Raw genomic sequence first — 27,477 nt, 5'->3', positions numbered from 1 at the left:
ATACTTTTTTTGCTTTATACATTTGCTGAATTTAAATTAAATCTAACTACACAAGTTCCAACGTTAATATAGAATGGCTAAAATTCAGTACATTTTTAGTGGATGGCTTACGAACTGTGAGAAAAAAGTGTTTACTTCACGGGAAAGAAAAAAAAAAGAAGCTAATACTTTACTACAACAAACACACACCCAGTCAGAGGACCCATTCACCAAATGTTTGATGTCAAGAATAAAATCGGCTTTGTTGCAAAGCAACAGATTTCAGTTAGGCAAAAATTTGATTTCTGCAGAATAGTTTTTCATGTTTCACAAAAGTATGTTTAATTTATAAGGGCTAACATAAAAAATGTAATCTGCCTGCAGTTTGAACTTTAATTACTCATTTAGACTCATTTATTACACTTAATAAAGATGTATTTTCTGATAAAGCAGTTGCCTGAAACTTTTTTCTTTTTAAAATCTTATTATAAATTACCTTCAATTTTATCTTGATATAGTTGAGCTATCAATATTTGATATATTGAGCCAGTGTTAAAAGGCTTAATACTTACTTACTAAATTAATTATTTCCCAAATTCAAAAATATAGAATATGATTCAGACAAAGCATGGAACTACCCACAGTAGCATGGATTATCAGAAGATTAAACTGTAAACATTCTTTCTCCATGTAGATGATTTTTTTACACATTTCAAATATTGCTTTTCAGAATCATGTGAATTGTTTGGTATTTGCTTTAAAAATGTCAGGTTTTCTATCAATTTATTCATGTTTATTTTACCTTTATATGTATATTTACATACACATATGCATACATATACAGATGGATGTGTGTATAATACATAAAATTTTACAAAATGAAATTTGAAGTTCCTTTTATCTTCCAACTTACAATTATATTTCAAATGTCCACTGCACCTGCTAGCCTCTACAGTTATAAATTTCTAGAACCTTAACTTTTTATTACACTTGTATCTTCAACTGTTTTCTTTTGTCCACCATCATCTACCAGGAGTCTGTGTCATTATATCCTACCTCCTCTTTCTGATTGCATCTGTTTTTCATAAATCAATCCCAGATGAAACTGAAAAATTTTGCCCTATTATGCCACTGCCTATATAATTCATCATCATCAGATCTATTCAAACTAAACATTGGCCCCTGGTATTCTAATTCTTCTCCTGGGATTCAGGATTAATTGGGACCCTCTGTTTATAAGTAGTAGACTATCTCCAAAACTTTGACCTTTGTCTGCGGTCTTGTTCTCCGACCCCAGCCTTAGGCCAAGGCCTATATTCCCAGATGTATATTTCTAGAAATATTTGGCTCTTTGAACTTTCAGCCAGTCACTAGACCAGATTTTCATATAAAGAATCAAAGGAAAAGACTACAGAACAAGAACAAGGCCTAATGGTATGCATTATGGGTTTATATAAAGATGAATTAAATGAAAGTATTCCTGCTCTCAATTAGCTTATAGCTTAATAGAGGATATGACAAATACATCAATAGTAATAATCATATAGAGTAAAACATCTGCAATAAGAATGGCAGTTTTATCTGAGCTCAATGAACTAAAAGATTTTTTTAAGAGTTCTAAATTGGCTCTCTCTTTCCACTTTGATGAATATAAATAAATTCCTTAGATTCTTTGAGTCTCAAATTTTTCATAAAAAATAAACAACAATACCTACTTCATGGATTCTGTATATTAAATGAGTAGTACATATAAAAGATATATATATATACATACACATATATGATTTCAATTAAGTGTTCAACAACATGTATATACAGATATACATATGTATATATACATTTATACTTCCATTTATAGACAAAATGGGGCTAAGTTTACACAGAATAATTAATATTTCAGTTTTTTGACATACTAATGTTGAGGCTTTTTGGCAACTTGCAGGAGGAGGCATTCCATATTTCTCTTGATTTCATCTTCCTGCTTAAAGTTTAGAGGTGGTGACTTCCAGAGCTCACACTATCAGTGGACAGAATGAGGAGAGATCTGGGAGTATGGTGGTAGCCCCCATGCCCAAAAATAAAAGTAAAATATATTGGAGACAGAATTCAAATTTAGGGTTAGTTAAATCTCAGCAAATGACTTAGAAATTTGGAACAATGTGTTTGTAATGTATACTTGTAAAATTGGGGGAAAAAAGTAGATAAGACCTAATGCACATCCTTTGGGGCAACAAGAAAGGGAGATCCCTAGAGAAACTGCAGTTCACTCTGTCAATTCATGAAGAAAATAGTAAGAGCCCTAAGTACTTATAAAGTAGATTGTGGCTGTTACTAAGGGAAGAATAGGGGAATCTGGGGATCACTCTTTGCTTGAGAAGAGTCCCCATGTAGATATAATCTTTATTGTTTCCATTTAGAGAAATTAAAATTTGAAAAATGATTTTGAAAATGCACCTAAAGACAGTTGATTTGACTTTTAGTTTGGGACAACCCACAGAATCTCACTAAATCTAGCCACCTATGGGACTGCTTCTCAAGCCAGAACCTTCTGTTGTCACTGGTGTGCTTTTAAAATCCTTTGGAAAATTAGACATTCTCTGGTATGAAAACAGTAAGATTGAACTTGCTGAATATTTTCCTGCGTAAACAGTGTTTTTCTCTTTTTGCTTACTAATTCAGAAAACACATCAGCAACAATATTTATGTAGTTTATAGACAAAGAAAGAAATCACATGTTCCTGACCAAATGTTAGTCATCATTTTATGTGGTTTTTCCGTATATGTGTCATCAGACACTTTAGAATACCAAAGATAAAATCTTTGGTTGGTAGTTACCGGGTTATTTCTTAACAAATTTAAGTATTTATTATTTGTTAAAGAGCAATGTGCATACCAGAAATATGTAGGTCTTCTTTAAACTCTCATTGTAAATTACCAATATTTTTTTTATTTTTTAAATTTCCAATCAACGTATCCTCCACAAAACTATGAAAGTTTTGAGAACTAAGTGTCTAATATTGTTATACTATAAAGGGATCATTAAGAGGAAAGGATGACTCAAATGTTTTCCTAAATAATATTATTATAGAACGGACTCAAAAGTTTTGTTGAGGAACAAAAATCCTGAGAATAATGACATAGAAATCTGTAAGATTTAAAAATGAATCTTCTATAGGTCAACTTTTAATTTTTCTTATTCCAAAGTGAGTACAATGGGGCACCTGGTGGCTCAGTTGGTTAAGCATCTGCCTTCCGCTCAGGTCATGACCCCAGGGTCCTAGGATCAAGTCCTGCATCTGGGCTCCCTGCTCCATGGAAAGCCTGCTTCTCCCTCCCCCTCTCCTCCTCTCCCAGCTCATGGCCTATCTCTCATTCTTTCTTTTTCTCAAATAAACAAATAAATAAAATCTTTAAGAAAAAAAAAAGGCAGTACAAGAACAGGGAGTAATAAAGAATACATTTTAACCATGTGCCAGTCACTATGACCTGTTACATTTCCCTCTATACCTCTTTGGTATAGGTTCTATGCTTATTATTCCCATTTTGCAGACAAAGATACTGAGATTTAGTGAGTAGAGTTCAATGGCAGTAAAGGAAATGAAAGAGCCCTCCATCTCCTCCTATCCTTTGCTTCTAGGACCTCAATTTAGTTATTCCCTCTCTCTACTCATCATAGTATAAACATTTGCCTTCCCATGACCACCTCTTCTTGCCCACAAAAAAGAGAGATATCCTCTAGGTACATTTTTTCGATGTAACCAGTGGAAGAGATACTAACATGATGCAGATATTTCACCAAATTATATATAATTAAACACATATAAGAGATTTAGGTTAAACATTAATGATCAATAATGCCCCTGAATATATTTAATTAGCTTTAATATGACCCTTGTAAGAAATTCCAAGTTTCTTTTCTTTTTTTTTCAAGATTTTATTTATTTATTCATGAGAGACACACACACACACACAGAGGCAGAGACATAGGCAGAGGAGAAGAAGGCTCTCTTTAGGGAGTCTCATTGGGACTAGATCACAGGACCCAGGGATCATGATCTGAGCCAAAGGCAGATGTTCAACCACTGAGCCACCCAGGTACCCCAGAAATTCAAAATTTCTGACAACATTGTTGTTTCCAGATGCCCCACAAACTTCAGGGTTCCTCACTGATTCACTTTTTTCTCCAATTTGTGTCTTGTATTTTTCTACGGGCCCAGGTTGTCCAAGGTCCCAGTATATCTCACTGAGTGGCACCTGTTCAACTCCTAGCAACGCCTTCCAGCCTTTTGCCAGTGGCAAACATCTTGACATACAAGTCACATGGATTAAATCCCAGCTTCCTCACTATATCTATGGTCTTGAAAAAGTCACATAACCTAATTATCAGCTTATTTAAACATAAAATGGAGACAGCAGAAGTACTCACTGATGAGGATTGGATAAAATAATCCATGTAAACTTCTTAAACCAGTACTTGCATACCTAAGAACTCAATAAGCATTTGATATGGTCATTATTAATGGGTTGAGTGAGATTTTTTAATGTCTTCTTTTGATGTACTTCTTCAATGTTTATAATACCTCCAAATCTATTTTGTGTGTGAGATATTTGTGGCATCATTTTACCATGATTTACACTAAGTGACTAATGAAAAGGCAATTATACTATTTTAGTAAGTTTGTAGTTAATGATACAAATTAGCAATAGTGAGGACTAATTTCCTGTCATTTAATATAAAATCCAAACATCTAAAAGATAAGACTTGGGATGCCTGGATGAATTAGTCATTTAAGTGTCTGACTGGATTTTGGCTCAGGTCATGATCTTGAGGTTGTGAAATCAAGTTCTACGTTGGGTTCTGTGCGGAGCAGGGATCTGCTTAGAATTCTTTCTCTCCCTCTGCTCCCTCTCCCCACCCTCAAATGCTACATGCACTCTCTCTTTCTCTCTCTCTCTCTCTCTGTACCTCTCTTTCTCTCTCAAAAATAAACAAATAATAAAATAAGAGAAAATAAAATAAAAGATGAAACTTTGGCAGTCATGAATTTAAAAATATCTTAATGTAAATGGAATGCTTAACATAAAGTATCTTGCTAAGAAAGATATATATGGCAGTAAGTATCACTATGTAGCCTAAATTTAATTCCATAAGTTTCTGGGAGCGATCATGCTTCATTATAGTGCCCAGCTCAACTGGTCATATACATTTTCATCTAACATAGAGTTCGAGCTTCCTGATACAGAGTACAGAAATAACAGATCACCAAACCCACTGGGTTCCATAATTTTCTAGTCTGATGATTTGGGTTACTATACATTTGAGCATAAAAGCTAATTGGTTTCAGGCCATCAGTGATTACAATCTAAGAACATAGGAAAAGTTTAAATAGTAGTAAAGGAAATATCAGCAAATCACAAGATTACTAGAAAAAAATAGTTATCAGAAGGTTGTGAATCTCAATACCAATCTGTGAGAGTAAAAGGGCACACCATACACATTTTACAGAGAAATGAATGAGTGAACAAATTGGTGGCATTTTAAAAATGTGTCAAGTGCTAGAAATAAGTAGAACTTAAACCTCATGTAAGGAGAAATAATTGGGAAACAAAGCTTTAATATCTTAAATGAAAACAGAATATCCAGGGCTTTGTTTTATTTCAGATAAACACAGCTAAACATATCTCTATTGTTTCTATTTAGATAAATTAAAATTTGAAAAATGATTTCGAAAATGCACCTAAAGGTAGTTAATTTGACTTACAGTTGTGGGACGACCCATAGAATCTAAACAAATACGGCATCTGATCTTCACCACAAAGAGTCTGTTAACTTTGTGTAATACAGACACTGTACACCAAGGTTTTGTTAAATGTTGGCTTTTTGTTACATGCTGATAACAGAGCTGGAACAAGAAATTTAAAAAATTGTTTCATATTTATATTACACAATAAATAAATGTAACATTCCAAGTCTGCTCATTGACATAATGTTATTTCCAGCTAGTGGAAGATTGTGGTTTTGAACTTGAAGCTTTATTTCTTTTTTCTTTACAAACAAATATTAGTACAGGAAAGGGTATTGGAAGACCTAGGAACAAAAATTTTTGATGTTAACATTGATAGTCACAGCTAGGAATTTAGTTTTCTTGCCTTGTCAGTTGGCCAGCTATTCAGTGCCCATGGGTATTGTCCAAATCTGGACTGAGCTATTTTAATGGAATTTCAAGGAAACCAGTAATGAATGCCTCTCCTGTGGTGTTTAAATGATATTGTTGTGTTCTACATTGCTGAATCAGCACCTTTAAAATAGAACTAGAGATTGATATACTCTTTTTTGTGCAGTATCACCAGAAAAGATTTGAAATACTCGTTCATAAATGAAAATACTTTTCTTGTAACAAACTTAAAAATCACTCCACTGCTTGTAGCATTTGGAAATTTTACTTTGAGATATTTTCTAATATCTCTTCAGTAGTGCTATCTATAACCAATTATTGTTACATTTTCTATTATCTTTGTTATTTGTAAATATGAAAAGCTTGATTCTGTCTTCCTTCTAGGATCCCCAGCCCTGACTGGGACTGGAACAATCAATGTCATAATAGATGACGTCAATGACAATGTCCCCACTTTTGCCAGTAAAATGTATTTCACAACAATTCCTGAAGATGCACCAACTGGAACAGACGTTTTATTGGTAAATGCCTCAGATGCTGATGCATCAACAAATGCAGTTATCAGGTCAGTACATTTCCCTCTGTAAATTTTGTTTTTCTCATCAAACATTAGTATTTGGTCTAAATGAATATAATGCTTAATTTTACTATAAATTCTGTGATATTAACACATAGCCCTATTGTGGTTACCTACCTTTAAATTATCAATTATGCTTAAAATGAGTATTTAAACAATAATTTTATTTATTGTTCCAAAATTTTAATTAATTTTATTTATATTTTTATTATATCTCATGATTTTGTAGTTCATGCAGTCCATTTGTAGGGCAAGGTTCACAGGGAGATTCTTCTGCTTCATGTGATTGACTGGTATCACTTGGTGGTATTTACATGGTCACTGAGTGGTTTGGAGGGCTCAAGATGTCTTCACTCAATGTCTGGTGCCTTGGAGGGGATGGCTCATCCGGGCCCCTATCTCTGATCTGTGGTTTCAGGGTTTCTCAATGTGGTTCTTTAGAAGATAGTTAAAATGGGCTACATGGTAGCTCTGGACTCCAAGAACTTCAGGTGAAAGCTGGCAGTACTCCTAAGGAAAAGGCCTGGAAGTGACATAGCATCACTTCCATAACACTTTTTTTTTTTTTTTGTCAAAGCAGCCATGACCTGCTCAGATTGACTGGGAGGAGAAGTGCACATCACCTCTTGATGGGAGGAGTATCAAAGAATTTTTAACCCAACCATTAGCCCCAATAAGAATATTTATATTTTCAAAGTTTAAAAAGTTTATTTTACTCTACTTACCTCTGTTTAAAGTGGAGAAAATAATACGATATCTTGTTCAGAGAGGATGTGAAAGCAGTTGGGTTGTAACATTTGGTGGATCTAATTGTGTCACATTTCCTCTAGGCCCATTCTACACTTTAAGAAATGAAGATTTCTAAACTTTCCAGAGAAAAGTCTCGAAAACATAAGTGTTTCATACCCAACATCACCCCTACCTTCTATAAGCTGATATTAGGTAAATTAGAGTGGGTCAGATGACTATGGGAATAATAGAAGAGAGTATTTGAGAGTACAGAGGAATTATTAGTCAAGGGTGGCCCATGCATGTTGATATTGTGATGATTTGGTTAGTGATTTATTTTGTTTGTTACTAAATTCCTATTTACAAAAATCACTTTGGGAAACTGGCATTCATCTCTTTCTGCTGGTAGAGATGACTGAGTTATGTAGAAGGTCTCAAGGTATTTTTCATTTAATAGACATGCATTGATATATTAGTATGACTAACAAGGCAGAGTTTCCACTTTCTTTGAGCCTTCATTCTTTTGCAGTAGATAAACAATTTAACATGACATAGATAAGATTACTTCTTATGGCAAATGCAGCCTTAAAAATAAAACAGGCTTATATAACAAAGAGTGACAAGAAACTTTTAGATATGGTTATTATGGGTGGTCTCTCTAAGGAGGTGAAATGTCAGGCTGGAGAACTGAGGAGTGGGTTGGAAGTAAGCATGGTATATTTAGGAGTCTTTATGAGTGTGAACCACTGAGTGAGAAAGGGGTCAGAGAGGGCCATACAAGGGCTGCTAGGTCATGATAAGAAATTAAGATTTTTATGTTTTAGAAATTGAGATTTTTAAATGTATTTTTATGTGAGAAATTATTGGAGTATTTCAAGCATGGACCAAGATAAACTGATCTGTTTGGACTGGATTGGAGGAGGCAGGAATATAGAAAGAAGCTATTGGGAGAGAAACCAGTGAGACCATTTAGGTACTAATTAATATAGTGATTCAAACAAAAGATGGAGTGTTCTTGTACTAAGGTGGAGAAATGAAAATTGAGTGAATAGATTTGTAAAATATATGATATTGTAAGTAGGAATAAAAAGAAAGAGGATAAAATCAGAGTCATCTACTAAGTTTTTGACTTAAACACCTGGACAGATGGTACCATTGTAGATAGCCCTGGAGAAGAAATATGCGTGGAAGAAACCAGAAGTTCTTATTTGGTACAATATGACATGACTACCCATCATTCACATAGAGATATCAGTTGAGACATTGAAGATACGAATGTGAAGCTTAGGTTAGGGTCAGGGCTGATTTTGGAATCATCAATGCTTAGAGCACATTTAAAACCAAAGAAATGAATAAGAACACTTTAAGAGAGAGTATAGAGAAACAAAAGAAGGGCAAGAACTGGTTACTTGAAATTCTCTCAATGCCTGAAAGACAGGTGTAGAAGGAAGTGTCACCTAGGTAGCTTAGCAGTTCTGGCCAGAGATACAGGAAGAAATCCAGAAGATGCATATTGACCTGCACTTTAAGAGGGAAGGCTATGCATGAACTTCTTTCAGAAGGCTGAAAACTTCCAGGAAAAGAACTGAATTCCAAGTGGCTTATACAGTCAAGTCAGTAAGGATGGGGAAAATTCCTGCCTAAAGTCATAGCTATATGCCTGTTGGGTCACCGTGCTTAGCACCACCTGGAGAGAGGCAGGTACAACTTGCCTTCTTCCTGGTATGAGCCTCAAAAGACCAGTAAATACCACTTCCTTTGCTTTTCCTACACCAAAACATAGAAATAACGGAATCCATACCCTAAGAACTAGTCTTGGCTTAGTGTTAAGAGCACAACCATGAGAATGAAGCTGTGTAGAATTGCATCCTGACTCTACTATTAATTGCAGCACAGCCTATTTAACATTTCTGGGCATTTTTTTCTTTCTTTTTTTTTTTTAAAGATTTTATTTATTCATTTGACAGTGAGGGAGAGATAGCACAAGCAGGGGGAGCAGCTGGGACAGCAAGAAGCAAGGGCTTCTGCTAAGCTGGAAGCCCAATATGGGACTCGATCCCAGGACTCTGGGATCATGACCTGACCTGAGGGCCAGACACTTAACTGACTTGGCCACTCAGGTGCCCCTGAGCATCAGTTTTCTTATCAATGAAATAGGTATACTAAATAATACAACTGACTTGATAGAATTATTGTGAAGACAAATAAAACGCATAAGTGAACTGCTTAGAATAAATAGTGCCTAAAACAAAAAATACTCAATATCCATCAACCCATACTGTTCTAAGTATGCAAAGAACTTTTCCCTTCGCCTGTCATCTGTTAGTGGTCAGTAAGTTTCTGACAATTTTGGAAGAGATGTCTCCTGTCCATTGTAGTGTTTTGGTCTAGTAAATCTTTATCTGCCATGCCAAAGAGTCTAAAGATAATATGTAGACAATCACCAATCAGTAGCAGAACAGTATCCGTGTCTGAGATGTTTCATTTGCTGAAATAATCATGAAGCCTCATGTTTACACAGTTGATGAGGAATGCTATGAGGCTCTGCTGTCTTCTGGTGTGCGTCAAAGTTTCACTGAGAAATGTGACCCTATGCTTGTGAGCAATGGTGATCACCGTAAAGTTGGTCTAGAAAATCCTGTCCAGAATGTTTTATACAGTTGTACTGGTAGCTTTGAAATGATTGTTTTGATTTGAGAGTATGTGTTTTGGTTGTTTGGTTGACTGGTTAAATTTTCTTCTTCCTTTAATGTCAAAGAATTAAACTTGTGCTTTTACATTCACTAAGATCTATAAAATACATCTGTAAAAATCTTTAAATGTTGACTTTGACTGTCATAGAGTCAGATAATATAGAAATGGAAGCTATTTTTATCTTGTAAAAATAATTAAATCCATTATCCTAAAATAGACAATTCCTATAGCTTAGATTCAAAATGTTTTCATAAAGTAATTATACCAGCCTAAATCTTATTTACTCTGTCCTCGTATATTTTTAATGAGATAAAATAGATTTTTCTATTAAGTGTCAATCATGCCTTACTCATCACAGAATCCAAGAGAAATCTATTCTCCAGATTGATAGAGCTGTTTTATATTGCTTATTTAAATATCACACATGTAAGTCATTTACCCAACTACTGATGGGCTCTCTAATAGCACAACCCGTTACTTGTCATATAATTTGTTAATTTTCCCTTATGGTCTACCTTAGTCTTGTACATAGCATATTTATTTATATTTTTCTTTCTACCCATTTGATCAAGCTATACATTTTGATGGGTGGTGCATTTACTTTGAGTTATATACTTTATTTCATTTTTAGTGTTTTCCAACCTGGTAAACTAGCCTGTATTAATTCCTAGTCTTTTTTTTTTTTTAGATTTTACTTATTTATTCTTAAGAGACACACAAAGAGAGAGAGAGAGAGGGAGAGGCAGAGACAGAGGCAGAGGGAGAAGCAGGCTCCATGCAGGGAGCCTGACGTGGGACTCGATCCCCTGTCTCCAGGATCAGGCCCTGGGCTGAAGGTGGCATTAAACCACTGAGCCACCCAGGCTGCCCTAATTCCTAGTCTTTATCTAGTTTATATATTTGCTTCCCAGACAGACATCCATTCCAGAAGTTAGCTTTTGGGGATGTGTATCCCTTTTTTCTCCCAACCAGTCCAAATCTCCATTTAAATCTCACCTCTAACTTTCATTGGAGAAACTCACGAAACTATGTTGACAGGGTCAACATTCAAAGGCAGATCCCTAAAAAAAAAAAAAAAAAAAAAAAAACAAAGGCAGATCCCTTACCTTACTCTCTGTTCTAATTCCATCCCATCTAATTTCCTCCAAATCTTTATTTAACAGTTTTTGCATTTCTCTCTTGGATCTTCAAATCTTCTCTGTTCCCTGGATCATGTATTGACCCCTATGGAAATGTTGAGAATATCTAATAACTGATATTGAATGCTAATTCCTTTATTTACCTACCATGACCTAGAAAAATCACATTTGTGCCTCTAAGGCTCGGTATATCCATTAGTAAAAGTGGAGATAGGAACTATTACTTTATAATTTGTGAGAGTTAAATATATATGATCACCTATTATGTGTGAAGTAGTATATATGCAATCAGTTAAGAAACATAAATGTCTCTAATACAATTATCAGGACACAAAAGTCACTAAATTGGTGTTAATTTTTTCCATTTTATTCTTATGTCTATTTTATTCCTAATATATTCTTACATGCACGATGTCTGCAATATAGAAGTGACTGACAAATAAATGCATTGAATGAATGATTCCAATATTCTTAGAGCTGTTGTTTTTAACTTATTTTTTTATACATTTTTAAGAGAGTGGGTCACTTCCTCACAGTTTTCTCTAACCATTTATTCTTGAAAATGTTTCAATCTGATTTTCTCCTTCATTGCTTTATTTAAAAAAAGAATCTATCCAAAGATCCTGCTGAAATTTATCCAGTCCAGTGATTTTTCTGAGTCTTTATTTTCCTTTACCTTTTGCAATATTTGCACTACAGGTCGTCCTTTCTCTTGGCATTTGTTTTTTCCTCCTCAATGTCTATTTAAATGTTATCTCTTGTTTCTCACTCTGCATCTCTACCACATTTTCTAATTCACCTTCTGATCTCCTCTCTTTACAGAATAATTTGGATATTCCCCACAATGCTTTTTCTCAGTCCTCTGTGCCCTCCCCTTTTTGTATGTGAGAGCAAGAGAGAATAATCAATTTTCACAGTTGCAAGCACCCAGAAAACTATGCAGAAAACTCTAATCTGTGTTCTCCATCTGACTCCATCCCCAAACTCCCTGCCTATATTTATAACTCTGTGGTGGACACCCCTACCTGGAGGTCCTGTTGGCATCAGAAGCACAACATATCAGAAACTCCTAACTTTTCCTGTTTCTCATCTTGGCATTCTGCTTTCTTTTAATGGTGTTGCCTTGCTTTCTTCATCCACGTTTGCTAGCCAAGGGTCATTCTCTCCCTCTATACTCAGTCAATGGACAAGTTCTCATGTTTCTTCTTTACTAATGCCTCTGGCACCCATTCTTTTCTGTGCATCCTTCTTGCCAAGATTTTAGTTCAGTCCACAATTACATCATGCCTGGACTATTACAATAAAAATTAACTTTCTTCTCTGACTCTGGTTTCTAATCCCTCCAATCTGTATACCACACTGTTCTGTATAATCTTGGAGTCCTCACTATGGCCCAGGCACTTTATGTTCTGAGGACTTGGGCCCTCTAGCTCCCACAAGGAGAACAGTTCAGTACAGGACATAATTTTGTAATCTTGTAATTATAGTACTCTGCTGACAAGTAGAGTTTAAGTACAGAATGGATGGAGAGGACGGCATATTTGTTGCTATCTGAAGAAATCAGTAGAAGCTTCAAGTAGTTAATGATTTTTAGAAAGACTGAGAAGTAGCTTGTCAACAAATAAGGGATGAAGGACCTTCTAGGCAAAGACAATAACAGGTACAAGGGCAAAGAGCTCTGCAGAAGCAGTGTCTGAGAAGCAAAGCTGTTGTGTCTGGTTGGTGTGGGTTAAGAATGGGCCTTGTAGACCAAATGAGAAAATCACACTTCTGTCTGCATCTAACGGGAGAAACAACTGAAGTGTTGAAGCTGAGCAATAACATGAATAGTCTACATTTTATGATGATTTATCTCTCAGTGTTGTAGGAAGTGATCTGGATGAAGTAAAGCCTGGGTCAGTGAATGAAAGAGCAATGGCAGTAATATGAACCAGCTTGGGCATTCAGGGGCTCAGCCTTAACAATGATACTCTTTTCCTCAAAATCTTTCAACTTCCAGTTTGTCCATGGCATAATGCCCAGTCTCCATATTCCAGTCACTCCATAAATGGCCCCAGCATCTTCCCCAGCTTTTTCTGCCCAAATCCTCAACATATAGCCAAACTTTCAGGCTCACTGGATTACTTTCTGCTCCTGGGAAAGGAATCTGTGTTTTCTCAAGCTTTATGGTTTTGTTCAAATTATTCTTTATCCTAAACCAAGGTTCTGCAAGCTGCAGTCTGCAGGCTAGATTCGGCCCAGTGCCTGCATTTGTAAATAAAGTCATTTTGGAATATAGCCATGCCCGTTCACATCCGTATTGTCTATGGCTGTTTTTGTACTGCAGTGGCAAGTTGAGTATTTCAGCGGAGCTCTTAATGATTTTCCAAAGCCATATTTACTAACACTGGCCTTTCCAGAGAAAATCTGCTGACTCCTAACTTGGAACACCTTTCTCCCTTTTCACTACTATTGTAAGATGGGTAGCCCCTTTAAAACTCAGCTTAAATTTAGCCTTCCTCAAGGATGGCTTTCTTTTAATCATTTCACTCACAAGCGGCCTCTTTGGCTTTTGGATACCTAGAGCAATGCTTCTGAATGGAACACTGAATGGTAATTCATAACACTTAAGTGTAACTGCCTGGTCTTGTGCTTAATTTTCTATCTCTCTTTCTTCCATTTCGGATGTAGTCTTGGAGACAGGATTTTTAGCTTCTAATTCATGTCTCTGTTAGTCCGCCTATCCATTTAACTAAGTAAGTAGATGGATTATAATATATTATAAATGCTAGATTATTAAATTACAACTACATATATGTATATGCTGTTACATGTGTAAACCTGGATTTTAATTCTTGTCATGTACCAATTCCAATTCCAAGTGCATATCATATGAAATTACATTTAATATTCAAAACCACCATGTGAAAGGAATGCATATGTGATTCACACTTTACAGGTGGAAAGAAAAGGCTTAGAAAGGTTTAGGCATTTTATGAATTCAAGTGTTATGAGTGAGGTAAAAATTCACACCCAAGTGAATGGTGTTTCAAAGTGCCGTCTCTTAACTATTACTAAATTATCATAGTCTAGTAACATACAGCACAGGCTTTACTATCCTAGTAGATCTCAGAAAAAGGCAAACAAGGTTAAATCAAACTGGGATATTTTAGCTTTACAAGGGCAAAAATGATTGATTTAGATTGTAGAGAACAATGATGTCAATGTATGCCAATAATTTGTAACAGTACTTTCTTATTCTTGAATCAGCAAATAACTAACATATTTGTTGATTTGCATTGAACCAAATCAATGTAAACCAATTCTATATTGACACATCTTAAACAAGGAGAGTCCCCTTTGGCCTTAGCAAACAGTTACAGCATTTCTTATCTCAGTTCAGGCTGAGTTTTACCTTCTTTATATTGTAGTATAATGAAATAAGTGTGTGTTGAAGTCATAAAGATGGAAGTTCAAACCCTAGATTTAGGGGATCCCTGGGTGGCTCAGCGGTTTAGTGCCTGCCTTCGGCCCAGGGCATGATCCAGGAGTCCCAGGACCAAGTCCCACGTCGGGCTCCCTGCGGGGGGCCTGCTTCTCCCTCTGCCTGTGTCTGTGCCTCTCTCTCTCTCCATGTCTTTCTGAATAAATAAATAAAATCTTAAAAAAAAAAACCCTCTAGATTTACCATTTATAGATGGTATGCTTTGTTGTGCAACTACATTAGTCTCTCTTAGATTCAGATTCCTCATCTATAAAAAATCCAAAACACAACCAAAGAGTCAGATTGCTTTGAAGTTAAATGAGAGCATATAAAAAAAATGCCTTGTAGTGTGTTCAGTACATATTAAAAGCCCAGTAAGAGGGATGCCTGGGTGACTCAGTCGTTGAGCATCTGCCTTTGGCTCAGGGCGTGATCCCAGGGTTCCAGGATCAAGTCCCACATTGGGCTCCTTGCAGGGAGCCTACATCTCCTTCTGCCCATGTCTCTGCCTCTCTCTGTGTCTCATGAGTAAATAAATAAAATCTTAAAAAAAAAAAAAAAGGAACACAGTAAGATACTGCAAATCTTTAAAGACCATCATAGATGTTTAGATGTTAAAAAGATAGCACAAAACCCAATCTAATAGAGTTTATACCCCAAAGAAATTAATATGGACAAAAAAAAAGCAGGAAAGATCAACATGAAAGGATGAGAACCAAACCAAGACTGAAGTGATAGAGGAAAGGCAAACCTGAGCATATTATTTTCATTGTTTATCCATTGTGTCCATTCTATGTTTGTCTGTGTGTGTATATTTTAATTTATAAGTATAAATTGTGCAATGCTGGTGTTTCACTGCTGTAATGAGACATTACAGAACACTTCATATTTAAAATTAACTTTTGATATACTTCAGAATCAGGTAAAGTCTAGAATAAAAATCGCATAGTAACATGATTTTATTCTTTAACGTTCAAGAATAATAAAGATGTTAATTACTTTTAAACAATCATATGGTCCATCGCATGTATAATAGCATAAAATAAAGAATAAGAATTTATAGCACAAGATTTCATTATGAACCATTTCATTAAATCGGTACCAGAACTCACATCATTTGCCTTTCAACACATTGTTCTTTCTTTATATACCATGGTCTTTTCATATACAAAAATCCAAATCTAAATTTGCATGCATCTTTCATCACTTTAATTTTATTTTTATTTGTGAATGATTGCAGGAATATTTAATTGACCCCTGATCTTTCCTGTTAAAAGGCTTTAAAAAAAAATTTGTGATGCTGTGAATTACTCATTTTTCCCCATTAAATTATATGGTAATTTCTACATCCACTGATAGAAACAAGGTTTCCCAGAATAAAATCACACAATTCTCAGAATTCAGGTTCTTACAGAATTTATTGAATAGGTAAAACAATTTGATTATCTCATGAGTCCTGAATTTCTAACTTTAAGAGTTCAATTACAAATCACTGATATTTTTATTTTGATAAAGGGGCTAGATATTTGGTGTGTAAGGACAGCAATTATACTGTATAAAGAGTCACTGCTGGTCCAGGAGATGCTATTCTCATTTACTTCTGATCCTGACATGTGAGTGTACCAAAAAGTGTTAAAAATTTGAATGATATAAAAAATCTGAGTGATATCAAGTGCTTTATAAATACTGAAGTCTTCTCTCAGCCAAAACTCCCTGTCTACTTCTTTTATTCTATTTTGCTATTGTTTTATAGGGCTTATATTTTTAAAAAATATCAGCTCTCCAACAGTTGATTCTCTAAAAAAAGGTTGAAAATGCTGAAATGTTTGTTTTAAACTGTGAGCTTAATGGGAGGAATGCACACACCACTTTATGCAATATGGGGCTTTTTCTGCTGTCTATTAGATACTTTCAGTTGCTTTGTTTTCATGGGCACAAACCAAACTATCGAAACATGGAGTTAATTCCAACAAGGGTATTTCTTTGTTCATATAAAGAGGAAACCTTTTAAAGACATCCATTCCCTTGCCACCCTCCAACCTTAAAAACAATGGACCACAGCCAGTTTCTGAACCTTCAAGCTTAGCTACTTCTTTTCTAGTTGATCTTTGAGGAATACACAGATAGCTTTCCCCTTCATAAAGAAGAGAGAAGCTATTCTCAGTGGAAACTCCTGCTCATTAACCAATCTGGTTAGCATCAGAATATCCATGAAAATGTCATACCTCTCCTGACAACAAGAAAGAAAAGCATAGCCATATGAGGAATGACAGATAAGAGAATTAGTAAGTAGGAATGTCTTTGTATAAATAATCTGTTCTTTAGTTGTTCTGGGTAGTCGATGGATGTCAAATACGGTGTTATTTCTTTAAAAAATAAGAAGTTCAACTGATCTCTGGTTTACTATGGTACACAACAGAAAAATAATTTTTAGATTCATTTAACAGATGTTCATCTGTGATCCTGGCCACTAACCACAATATTAGAGCGAGGTTCTGATTTATGCTTTCAGGTTCACTTATTTATAACACAGTCATCTTCTGGGTATACTTTGGGGCCTTGTATGATCCAAGAAATCCATAGAACTTGTGAGGAACTGCTTGAGCTCATTGGATATTTCACAGTAAAGATTGTCAATGTGATGCCCTCATAAAATTTGAAATATTTATCCTCTAGACATATTCTTTAATTGTGTGATCATACTTCTAGCGATTTTGTTTTATATTTCTGTCTGGTTTTTTTTTTTTTTTATTTTAGTGAATAGATGCTACAACATGATAACCAGAAAAAATATCCCCATCTCTGTTCTCTTTAGTTATAGGATCATTGGTGGAAATTCTCAGTTCACCATCAACCCATCCACGGGACAAATCATCACAAGTGCATTGCTAGACAGGGAAACAAAAGAGAATTATACTTTAGTTGTGGTTTCCAGTGATGCCGGATCCCCAGAGCCTCTTTCCAGTTCCACGAGTGTGCTCGTCACTGTGACTGATGTCAATGACAATCCACCAAGATTTCAACATCACCCATATGTCACTCACATCCCGTCTCCTACTCCTCCAGGTAATCAAGCCAACTCTGAGGTCTCATGGATAAATGCAACTATACATTGGGCATTTTCTATAAGTATATTTCTGTTACTTTTATGTGAACATTTCTGATCTAGCTTAGATTTGCAAATCCTCTAAAGTTCAACTTGTTTTGACTAATGAAATTGCAGGAACGTTGAATCTCATAAATTAATTCTTTTATCCTAGAACAATTGTGCTTAAGATTTTATAATTGCCACATCTTTCCTCATACTACTTCTTAATACTACTTTAATATTTTCAAACGATTAAAATAGTCACTTCCGAGTCAAGAAGGGTTCTGCCCGGAGACATAATTTGTTTGTAAATTCCCTGAGAGGAGGGACATTGTTTCTTTGTTCTTTTTCTTTTCTTTTTCTTTTTTTTTTTAAGATTTTATTTATTTATTCATGAGAGACACTGCTTTATTTATTCACTGCTGAGCCACTCAGGCATCCTTGCATTTCTCTTTCTTCATTTCAATTTAGATTGGTTTCATTTGCTTGTTTGTAAAGAAAGACAACCTCCCTTAGAACTGCACAAATAGGACAGCCCCGGTGGCTCAGCAGTTTAGCGCCACCTTCAGCCCAGGTATGATCCTGGAGACCTGGGATCGAGTCCCATGTCGGGCTCCCCGCATGGAGCCTGCTTCTCCCTCTGCCTGTGTCTCTGCCTCCCCCTCTCTCTCTCATGAATAAATAAAATCTTAAAAAAAAAAAAAAAAAAAAGAACGGCACAAATAATCTGCCATTTGTAATCTTTGAGATGCATTTCAAACTAGAAAATGTACAAATATAGGCCAAATTATTTTGATTTGCCTTGCTCTAAAATGTTTTTAATTAGAAGAAAAAGTATATGGATCCAGGATTTCTCCCCTCAGTGATCTTTGATCTTATATTCACTTGAGAATGTCAAATTGATACCAAAGTATAAAATGCATAAATTTTTGTGCCAACTTTTTATCAAAAGGAAATGTCAATATCAAACTCATAAATCTTTGATGAAGGCCTTTAGCTGAAATGATGCTGACAGACATGATCCTAATTACATCCAATGTGTGGTGATGCAATATAGCATCCCCTATAAAAAGTGAGTATGTAATGCTTATGCATCTTTTCCTCATTAGACTTATTATAATTGATCAGGATCACTGGCCTTAATAAAAGACTTTTCACTTTTGTCACAAACTTTACTGCAGGGGTATGTGTGCAGGTTTGGAAAAAGTTTCTGAACCACTATATCAAAAACATGTCCTTATGGCAGTTTTTCTGCATATTCCTGGTACAATCTGTTCCATTGGCATTCATCCCAAGCACTAACTTTTGGAATCCAAATTGAGTCCATTCTTCCTCAGTTCTTATTTCATACTACTTTATAATTGCTCTAATTGATTTATCTAATTGTATATTATCTCCTTGTGATAATAGCTCACAAATGTTGCTAAGAAACAATGGATATAAAGAATCAAAATAATATTTTAAAACATATTAAAAATTTTGTTGACATGATTACCTGTGTGGCAATTCAACAAGGTTTTAAGACAATATAGAGCAATTATCTTTTTTTCATTGGTTAGAGACAGAGCTTTTAGCAGAGCTCATGTAGTATCATATTTGTTGGAAGTTGTGTTATGTACAGATTTTCCTCCTAGGAACTATAATTCTGAATGATTAGCCATTGCTCTTCCCTGTGCTTCTCTCAAAGGCATACTGAAAAATATTAAATCCAGTAGACCATATGGGTTTTAGTTAGAAAATGGCAGGTCAGTCCCTGAAGACTACCTTTAAGTAGATCTGACTTGGGAATTTCAGAGATAATATAGGAATTACTATTCTCCCCCAGTAATCATGAGAAAGTAAAGTTATATTAGGGAGCAACATAATATTTTGTATACATTAATCTACTAGCAAATATTTTATTTGGGTTTCATGTGATTATAACTGCACACTCCCTCTTTTATAGGTTCCTTCGTCTTTGCAGTTACAGTCACAGATGCTGATATTGGACCCAATTCTGAACTGCATTACTCTCTCTCGGGTAGAAACTCTGAAAAATTTCACATTGACCCACTGAGAGGAGCTATTATGGCAGCTGGACCACTAAATGGGGCTTCGGAAGTGACATTTTCTGTACATGTAAAAGATGGTGGCTCATTTCCAAAGACAGATTCTACAACAGTGACTGTTAGATTTGTGAATAAGGCAGATTTCCCTAAAGTCAGAGCCAAAGAACAGACTTTCATGTTTCCTGAAAACCAGCCAGTCGGCACTCTTGTCACCACCATTACAGGGTCCTCCTTGAGAGGAGAACCTTTGTCCTATTATATTGCAAGTGGGAACCTTGGCAGTACATTCCAAATCGATCAATTAACAGGGCAAGTGTCCATTAGTCAACCTCTGGATTTTGAAAAGATACAAAAATATGTCATATGGATAGAGGCCAGGGATGGAGGTTTCCCTCCTTTATCCTCTTATGAGAAACTTGATCTAACAGTCCTAGATGTCAATGATAATTCCCCTGTTTTTAGGGAAGATCCATTTGTGTCTGAAATATTGGAAAACCTTTCTCCTCGCAAAATACTTACTGTTTCAGCAATGGATAAGGACAGTGGACCCAATGGACAGTTAGATTATGAAATTGTTAATGGCAACAAAGAACATAGTTTCACTATTAATCATGCCACAGGTGAAATTAGAAGCATTCGGCCGTTAGACAGGGAAAAAGTATCACAGTATGTGCTTACCATAAAGTCCTCAGACAAAGGCTCTCCTTCTCAGAGTACCTCAGTAAAAGTTATCATTAACATCTTGGATGAAAATGATAATGCCCCTAGGTTTTCTCAAATATTCAGTGCCTACGTTCCTGAAAATTCCCCTTTAGGATACACAGTTACACGTGTCACAACTTCCGATGAAGACATTGATATAAATGCAATTAGTAGATATTCCATAATGGATACAAGTCTTCCATTTACAATTAATCCCAGCACAGGGGATATTGTAATTAGTAGACCTTTAAACAGAGAAGATACGGACCGCTACAGAATCCGAGTTTCTGCACATGATTCTGGGTGGACCGTAAGTACAGACGTCACAATATTTGTGACGGATGTCAATGACAATGCTCCAAGATTTAGCAGACCCTCCTATTATTTAGATTGCCCTGAACTTACTGAAATTGGCTCCAAAGTGACTCAGGTATCTGCAACAGATCCTGATGAGGGATCAAATGGACAAGTGTTTTATTTTATAAAATCTCAGTCAGAGTATTTCAGGATTAATGCCACCACAGGAGAGATTTTCAATAAACAGGTCTTAAAATACCAGAATGTCAGTGGCTTCAGTAATGTGAACATCAACAGACATAGTTTTATAGTGACATCTTCAGATCGAGGTAATCCTTCATTACTAAGTGAGACAACAGTTACCATCAACACGGTGGACAGTAATGACAATGCGCCACAATTTCTTAAAACTAAATATTTCACTCCAGTCACCAAAAATGTTAAAGTTGGTACTAAGTTAATTAAAGTCACTGCAGTAGATGATAGAGATTTTGGACTGAATTCTGAAGTGGAATATTTAATTTCTAATGAAAATCATTTCGGAAAATTTAAGTTGGACAATGGTACAGGGTGGATTTCAGTAGCATCTTCCCTGATATCTGACTTAAATCAAAACTTTTTGATCACTGTCACTGCAAGAGATAAAGGAAACCCTCCACTATCATCCCAAGCAACTGTTCAAATAATTGTCACCGAGGAAAACTACCATACACCTGAATTCTCTCAAAGTCACATGAGTGCAACCATCCCCGAAAGCCACAGTATCGGGGCCATTGTCAGAACTGTTTCTGCAAGAGACAGAGATGCAGCTATGAATGGCTTAATTAGATACAGTATTTCTTCAGGAAATGAAGAAGGCATTTTTGCAATCAATTCCTCCACAGGTATATTAACACTAGCCAAAGCTCTTGATTATGAATTATGCCAGAAACATGAAATGACTATTAGTGCAACAGATGGAGGGTGGGTTGCAAGAACAGGTTACTGCAGTGTGACTGTAAATGTGATTGATGTGAATGACAATTCTCCAGTATTCTTCCCTGATGAATATTTCCCTACTGTTTTGGAAAATGCCCCAAGTGGAACAACTGTCATCCACCTAAATGCAACAGATGCTGACTCTGGAACCAATGCTGTGATTGCGTACACCGTACAGTCATCTGACAGTGACCTCTTTGTCATTGACCCGAACACAGGAGTCATTACCACTCAAGGGTTCTTGGATTTTGAAACCAAGCAGAGCTACCATCTTACTGTGAAAGCTTTCAATGTCCCTGATGAAGAAAGGTGCAGTTTTGCCACTATTAATATACAATTAAAAGGGACAAATGAATATGTGCCTCGCTTTGTTTCCAAACTCTACTATTTTGAAATCTCAGAAGCAGCTCCCAAAGGTACTATTGTTGGAGAAGTATTTGCCAGTGACCGTGATTTGGGCGCTGACGGGGAGGTACACTATTTGATTTTTGGTAACAGTAGGAAGAAGGGTTTCCAGATCAATAAGAAGACTGGCCAAATTTATGTTTCTGGACTTCTTGATAGGGAGAAAGAAGAAAGGGTATCTTTGAAGGTATTGGCCAAGAATTTTGGCAGCATTAGGGGTGCAGATATCGATGAGGTCACCGTAAATGTCACTGTGCTTGATGCCAATGACCCACCCATTTTTAGTCTAAACATCTACAGTGTTCAGATCAGTGAAGGGGTCCCAACTGGAACTCATGTGACATTTGTCAGTGCCTTTGACTCAGACTCTGTCCCCAGCTGGAGCAGGTTTTCTTATTTCATTGGATCAGGGAATGAAAATGGTGCCTTTTCCATTAATCCACAGACAGGACAGATCACTGTCACTGCAGAATTGGATAGAGAAACCCTCCCTATCTACAATCTCACAGTTTTGGCTGTTGATTCAGGGACCCCCTCAGCTACAGGGAGTGCCTCCCTGTTAGTTACCCTAGAAGATATAAATGATAATGGACCCATGCTGACCGTCAGCGAAGGTGAAGTTATGGAAAACAAACGCCCAGGAACTCTGGTGATGACCCTTCAGTCCACTGATCCCGATCTCCCTCCAAATCAAGGCCCGTTTACCTATTACTTGCTGAGCACAGGTCCCGCCACTAATTATTTTAGTCTGAACACTGCAGGAGTTCTGAGCACAACCAGAGAGATTGACAGAGAACAGATTGCAGACTTCTATCTGTCTGTGATCACTAGGGATTCTGGTGTTCCTCAAATGTCTTCCACAGGAACTGTGCATATCACAGTTATAGACCAAAATGATAATCCTTCACAGTCTCGGACTGTGGAGATATTTGTTAATTATTATGGCAATTTGTTTCCTGGTGGGATTTTAGGTTCTGTGAAGCCACAGGATCCGGATGTGTTAGACACCTTCCACTGCTCCCTTACTTCGGGAGTCACCAGCCTCTTCAGTATTCCAAGGGGTACTTGTGATCTAAATTCACAGCCGCGATCAACAGATGGCACATTTGATCTCACTGTCCTTAGCAATGATGGAGTTCACAGCACAGTCACGAGCAATATCCGAGTTTTCTTTGCTGGATTTTCTAACGCTACAGTGGATAACAGCATCCTACTGCGTCTCAGTGTTCCAACAGTAAAGGACTTTTTGACTAACCACTACCTTCATTTTCTACGCATTGCCAGCTCCCAGCTGACAGGCCTAGGGACTGCTGTGCAACTTTATGGTGCATATGAAGAGAACAATAAAACATTTCTTTTAGCAGCTGTGAAGCGAAACAATAATCAATATGTGAATCCCAGTGGTGTAGCCACCTTTTTTGAAAGCATCAAAGAGATCCTTCTCCGGCAGAGCGGAGTAAAGGTAGAATCCGTGGATCATGACTCATGTATTCATGGCCCATGTCAGAATGGAGGGAGCTGTATAAGGAGATTGGCTGTGAGCTCTGTATTAAAGAGCCACGAGAGTCTTCCCGTCATCACTGTGGCAAATGAACCTCTGCAGCCTTTCTTATGCAAGTGCCTGCCAGGTTATGCTGGTAGCTGGTGTGAAATAGATATAGATGAATGCCTTCCATCCCCTTGCCACAATGGTGGGACCTGTCACAATTTAGTAGGAGGATTTTCCTGCAGCTGTCCAGATGGCTTCACTGGCAGGGCCTGTGAGAGAGATATCAATGAGTGCCTGCCCGGTCCATGCAAGAACGGTGCTGTCTGCCAAAATGTTCCAGGAAGCTTCAACTGTGTTTGCAAAACTGGATACACAGGTAGGACAATGTTTGGCTCTTTCCCTAAGATTTGAGTCATGTCAAGTATAATAGAGAGCAGTGAATTTTGTCATTTTAAAGTGATTTTCCCAAAAAATGGGCATAATCATGGTAAACGCTTTAAACACTTACTGTTGGCCAACGCTGTTCTAAGCACTTTATCCTTATTTATTTTATTTACTTCTCACAAGAAATCTATGAGGTTGGGATAATTATTTTTCAGTTTGAACAAATAAGGAAAGTTGAAGTAGAGAGAAGGTAAGTTTTCTAAGGTGACCCAGATTTCAGAGACAGGTAGTAAGCCTACATGGTTATTTCCAGACTTTGAGGTCTTAGTCAAACTCCTAATGGTCTTATTTAAGAATGAGGAGAATACAATATCTTCAAATAAGAGTGTTCTAAAGATTAAAGGACATAATATATTTAAATCATAAGACCCGGACCATTTTGTGTCCTAAATAACTATTAACAATTATTGCTGTTTGACTCTTCTATCATCACCATGTTTTAAAATCACTGCCATCATTATTATTGAAGTTTGATCCACACTGTCTTGAAAAATGAGCAAAAGTGGTGGGGTTTTTTTGTTTTTGTTTTAATTAGTTTTCTTGAACTTTTTTTTTTTTTAAAAGATTTTATTTATTTATTTATGAGAGACACAGAATGAGAGAGAGAGAGGCAGAGACACAGGCAGAGGGAGAAGCAGGCTCCATGCAGGGAGCCTGATGTGGGACTCCATCCCGGATCTCCAGGATCAGGCCCTGGGCTGAAGGCGGCGCTAAACCGCTAAGCCACCGGGGCTGCCCAAAAGCAGTGTTTTAAGATTTAAGTTAAAATGCCTTGTTATGTCTATCAGGTAGAAAGCATAATAGCTGACCTCTCTCGTAAGCCACAACAAAATGGAAGCATAATTACCTTGACATTTTAGAAGCATGATAAAACATAGAGCAAATATGTTTTGCTTGTCTTTGACATCTTAGTAAGATATGATGTATGAATTACGTATATCTCCTTCAGTGTCTCTATCTATCTATCTATCTATCCATCTATCTAATATCTATCCTATTAGCTGATTGTTGGTGCACCTTCAAATGTGTATAAATATTATGTTTTTTTAAAGAATTATTTATTTATTTATGATAGACATAGAGTGAGAGAGAGAGAGAGAGAGGCAGAGTGTGTCACAGACAGAGGGAGAAGCAGGTTCCATGCCGGGAGCCCGATGTGGGACTCGATCCCGGGACTCCAGGATCGCTCCCTGGGCCAAAGGCAGGCGCTAAACCGCTGAGCCACCCAGGGATCCCCAAATATTATGTTGTTAATAAATTTGAGGAGAGAAAAAGTCTTTCCTGTAATTTGCACACTATACAGTGTTAGGTCATATGTATTACATTGGATAGCTTTATAGTGTTTATAAACACAATTTAAAGTACCAGCGAGGTAGGTAAAACCAGGACATATTTTTTATTTGTAAATATTTTGCAGAATAATATTTCTAAAGAAGTTTTTATAAGAAAATACATTTAGCTATTTTATATATATATATAGTTATTATATTTTTAAAAGATTATTATATTTTTAAAAGATGTATTTGAGAGAAAGAGAGAGGTAGAGAGAAAAAGAGATAGCACGTGAGCATGGGGTGGGTAGGGAAGGAGCAGAGAGAGAATCTTCAAGCAGATTCCCTGTTGAGTGTAGAGGCTCACCCAGGGCTCGATCCCATGACCTATGAGATCATGACTTGAGCTGAAACCAAGAGCTGGATGCTTAACCGACTATGCCACACAGGCACCCCTAGTTATTATATTTTTTAAAAGGTGCCCATCATGTATATACTTATGGTTTCATATTTGAAGAATTAAATTGTTTGATGGCGACATAAAGCAAGTTTGAATAAGTCAAAGCAGAACATACAAGCTTTGCCTACTGATAATAACCTTGAAATACAAGTGAAGAAAAGGGGCAGAAATAATATGCAATTAAAAGAATCAAAGGACTTTATGGTTTTTGATTTAGCTATAGCTTTTGGGAAGTCATTTAACCTTGCTGACCTTCAGTTTCTTCATCTGCAAAGTGAAAATAGTCATACTTACTTATCTTTTAGGTTTGTTGTAATGAATAAAGATAATGCTTGTAAAACACCTACCGGAGTTCAATCAGTACCCACGCAAATTAATAGTATTAGTAATAGTGGTGTTATGTAGTGGCTATAATAGAAGCGCAGCACAGAATTTCTAAAAAAGACAAGAAGCCTCAATAGCACAAAGTATGAATTTTACCCCAACTGTATTCCCAGTATCCTGAATAATTGGGCTATATCCATGTTATCAGTTCAGAAGTTCTAGAAAATTGTCCTTAGTCTTTCCCCAAAAACGACTTCCTTGTTTGAGAATTCAACAATAAAGATTATTTCTTTGCCCATTTTAGTATAATATACTCATTCGTACTTAGATTTAAAATGAGTCTATACTTAGTCCTAGAATGAAAAATGTGTGAAGGCACTTGATAATAGATAGGAAACAGGTAAAGTACCATGGGCATGAGCGAAAGCCCCATATGCTGATTCAGCATAAATGTTGCTTCGTGATTTGGCATAGAACTAATTCTTTAACATTACTTCCCTCTAGTTTGTTTCTTTCTTTGATTCATTACATTTAAATATGCATTGCATCCTTTTCTAAATGTAGTAGTTGAAACTTTTAGGATTTCCCTTCTTTTCATTATGAAATACGTATAACATTTATCAAGTTGTTATATAGAGCACTGCTTAAAGTTCTTTACATTGTAGACATTATTATTTAGTTAGTTATTCATTTAGTTCTCCAAACTCAATGAAACTGCATTATCACTATTATTCTTTCCATTTTAAAGGCACAAAATATTGGGTCTTAGACAAGTTAGAAGAGATTAAATAACCTGCCTCAAGCATGGCACAGAAGGTGCTCTAAATGAGTTTTCACTGTAAGCTTCACTCCAGAGTCTCTGCTTTTTATTTGTATGTAATTCTTCATCACACATTGGTTTATATTTGCCATCGGGTATTATGACAAGTCCATGATATCTTTTAAGAACTTTTGTCTATTATTCTACTGGGTCTGTCTGTACAAAACACACGAGATAGTGTATTGATATGAGGTTGATCAAGAACTGAAATTACCTCCAGACTTTCAGGTAGCAAGGTACTTAATACTAGCAAATAGCTTGCAAAATCTTTAAACCAGCTAAGAATGAAGGTCTGAAAAATTCACCAATAATCTCAGCAATAGGAACAATGTAAGGGGGCACTTGTGTAGTTCAGTCGGTTAAGTGTCTGCCTTCAGCTCAGACTCAGTTGGTC

General features: G+C 36.3%; 1 protein-coding gene across 1 annotated transcript in view; it reads left to right on the top strand.

Annotated features, from left to right (window-relative positions):
• The window catches only part of FAT4 (FAT atypical cadherin 4), a 176,459-nt gene that overhangs the window by 112,196 nt on the left and 36,786 nt on the right, over window positions 1-27,477 (top strand). The window contains exons 7-9 of the mRNA XM_025420557.3: window positions 6,540-6,720; window positions 17,573-17,823; window positions 19,791-24,140. Of these exons, the coding sequence (XP_025276342.3) occupies window positions 6,540-6,720; window positions 17,573-17,823; window positions 19,791-24,140 (4,782 nt within the window). The remainder of the gene's footprint in view (window positions 1-6,539; window positions 6,721-17,572; window positions 17,824-19,790; window positions 24,141-27,477) is intronic.

Source organism: Canis lupus, chromosome 19, assembly GCF_003254725.2.
Source record: "Canis lupus dingo isolate Sandy chromosome 19, ASM325472v2, whole genome shotgun sequence".
In the NCBI taxonomy this organism is placed as follows: Eukaryota; Metazoa; Chordata; class Mammalia; order Carnivora; family Canidae; genus Canis; species Canis lupus.
The sequence above is the reverse complement of the archived record's forward strand: the minus strand, read 5'-3'. Positions and strand labels throughout refer to the sequence as shown.